Raw genomic sequence first — 3,004 nt, 5'->3', positions numbered from 1 at the left:
ACGTAAATTGAGTCCGAGTCCTCTTCGAGTTAGGATAGCTGGCTATGCTATGTGTGTATATAAAATGCACCAGGGTGGCTGTGCATCAAGGTGACCGTGATATTGAGAAGAACAGAGGAGCGCGCGCGACAAGTGCGAACTTGGACAAAGTTTCTGGCGCGAGTGTGTTCGTCTAATTTTACGTGATGGTGATGGCCTGGGGCAAAACCAAACAGTGGAGGAAGAGGATGGTGGACAGTGACGACGAGGAGGAGAGGATGGAGCAAACCGAGGAGGAGGAGCAGATGATGGAGGAAAGCGACGACGAGGAGGAGAGCATGGGCTTTGTGGCCGGCCGCGCCCGCCTGCTAGATGCAGGCTCGGAGCCAGCCACGGCGCAGGCAGCCATCGCGCCCTACATCGAGGACATCGACAGCTACATGCGGTACCTAGAGAAGTTGAGGAGGCCGACGGACTATATGCCGGTGAGGCCGGGAGTTACCGCCTCTTGCAGGGCCATCCTAGTGGATTGGCTCGTGGAACTGGCGGATGAATTCAATTTTCCGGCTGACACGCTTCACCTTGCCGTTTCATACGTGGACCGTTTCCTCTCAGTCGGCGCCATTGTCCAGAGGGAGCTGCAGTTACTGGGCGCAACTGCGATGCTTCTTGCTTCAAAATATGAAAGTGATATGTGCACACATAAGGCGACAGATTATAGTTACATGACTGACAACTCATACACCGAGCAGCAGGTGCTCAAGATGGAGACTCAAATACTGCATTTGCTCAAGTTTGAGATGGGGAGCCCCACTGCAAGAACTTTTCTACGGAGATACCTAAGTATTTGCCCTCAAGGCGATGTAAGAAAGCTGGAGTTCCTGTGTAGCTACCTTGCGGACCTAAGCTTGCTGGAATATGACTGCACAAAGTTCAGGCCATCAATTGTTGCCGCTGCCTGCCTTTTTGTGGCCAGGTTCACAATCAACCCAGATAGCCGTCCTTGGAACCTAGTGCTGCAAAGAAGAGTGGGCTACAAGGTCTCTGATCTCAGGTGTTGCATCTTGAAGATACACCGTCTGCAGTCCATTCGATCGTATCCAGGCATCAAAGAAATGGCCATCAAAGACAAGTATAGTCACTGCGAGCTTGAGTGTGTGTCAGCAATGGGTTCGCCACGAGAAATCCCAGAGTACTACCTCAAGGACATCAAAGACCTCAAAAATACAACCAGTAAAAAGTGGAAGCGCTCTCGCCACATTTAGATATCTTGGTATATATGATGTGCGACTCCAGCGTGTTTGTGCAGGCCGGAGCTAGAGAAATATGTCATAGTCAACGATATTCAGTATGAAATTGCAGAATCGGTTTAGAAAATAGTCTAGCGAGAATTTGCATGTCCACTTCTGTCAGTACTAGTTGGCTCGGTTGCACTAAAAGTGCAACTACCCAGCTGCATTGGTATTTTACTAGTGTGCAACAATGAGTGGTTTGTTTTTGTACTTATGAAGGTGTTGTAGCCAATTAGATGATATTCAATATGCAAGCTTTCAGGCAATTCAAATGTTTTGTTGCATATATTTTGTCCTTAAGTAAATGTAATGCACCGTTTCTCGAAAAAAATGCAAAACAAAAGTACAACAGAAAAAACACATATTACAAGTTTTTTTTAGATCAATATGGCCAGTTTGGTTGCTCTCGTTGCCACTTCTCGCATCTAGAGAGAGGAAAATGACTCATTTGCTTGTTCACGAGAAAAATATTTCCTACACAACACGGTTCTTAAAGCAGCCTTAAAGGGCCCAAAACTTGAACCACGAAGCATGGTCGATTTCACCGTTTCCAGGCGTGCAGGCGCTGATGAGCACAAAAGTAGGCTTGTCGTGACTAACGAATGTATCCAAAAGTACATAACCTTTACCCCTCTCATGTATTTCACATAATCCCTTCTAATATACACAACCATGAAGATGTAAGACTAGTTCACTTGGTTAGGGAAGTGGATGTACAACCTAGCCACATAGGTTCAAGTCCTCAGGGACGCAGATTTGGGTTCTGGTTATATTATATTAAAAAAATAATAAGGGTAGGGGCTTCCCCTGCCGTAGTTCTTTTGAGAAATATACCCAACCAAACTTCGATTCGAGATAACCTCTATATGAAAAAGATGTGCCTTGATGTTGTGATTCCAATCACGCACCACCTGGTTCCTATTTTCATCGAGTTTTTAAATGTCTATTTTATGTTCATATTTGGAGCTTTTTTACACAAATTTTGTCAAATTTGTGGCACTTGGTCGACCGTTTCAGATTTACTTCAAGGAGTACCTAGCTTCATCTTACTTTGGGATTCACCTGAGTTGGTTTTCCAAACAAAAGTTTCTTAATATGAAGAAGTCAGCGTTTAGTGGTACCAAAAAGGGTTAGATCTGACCAAAACAATTTAAATCTTTATTTCATGTTGAAGTTATTCAATAGAATTATGTTGCCTGAGTTTCTATACTCCAACGTCACATTTGTGGCCACCCACTGTCATCTTTGCGCTCCAGTGTCACACCGCTCGGCCGCCAGTGCAACCACACTACGCCACACCATTGGTGCAAACATCAAGCGTCTATGCTCCGCCGCCTAGGACCTATGCTCCATGCATATCAGTTCTTCCACCACCAATGCCACACAGGTTTTACATGGAGATGCCCTCTAGCAACGATGAGGGTAGTGTAAGCATCTCAGCTGTTATACTTTAGGAGGTCCAAAGTCTCACTGGCATGTGGGCATGTCATATGTGGTTCCCATGTGTCAGACTTAAGGACACCTGAACTTAGGGTTCTTAACTGATCGGAGCGAGGTTTCTTTTTCTCGTGCAATTCCATTGACATATGATGGAATTTAAACTTACAATTTCTTTCCTCGCCGGCGGAACTGTTGTATGCCCCGGGGAGCCATGCGATTGTGGTGGTGTTTTTTACCGATGCTCCAGATGATGCCAACGACCTAAGAAAGCGGTGCATGGGAGGGTGCCAGAC

The 3,004-nt window shown here is 45.7% G+C and overlaps 1 protein-coding gene across 1 annotated transcript; it reads left to right on the top strand.

Moving 5' to 3' along the window:
* Positions 1–287: 287 nt before the first annotated feature.
* LOC127339300 (cyclin-A3-1-like) lies at positions 288–1,244 on the top strand. Its single transcript, XM_051365169.1, has one exon. It carries the CDS (start codon positions 288–290, stop codon positions 1,242–1,244), a length of 957 nt encoding a protein of 318 aa, XP_051221129.1.
* The last annotated feature ends 1,760 nt before the right edge of the window (positions 1,245–3,004 follow it).

The sequence above is a fragment of the Lolium perenne genome, chromosome 3, assembly GCF_019359855.2.
Source record: "Lolium perenne isolate Kyuss_39 chromosome 3, Kyuss_2.0, whole genome shotgun sequence".
Taxonomy (NCBI): Eukaryota; Viridiplantae; Streptophyta; class Magnoliopsida; order Poales; family Poaceae; genus Lolium; species Lolium perenne.
This window is presented reverse-complemented; position numbering and strand designations above follow the sequence as displayed.

Coding starts and splice junctions, on each gene's coding strand:
- LOC127339300 (XM_051365169.1), top strand. CDS start 288: ATGGAGGAAAGCGACGACGAGGAGGAGAGCATGGGCTTTGTGGCCGGC.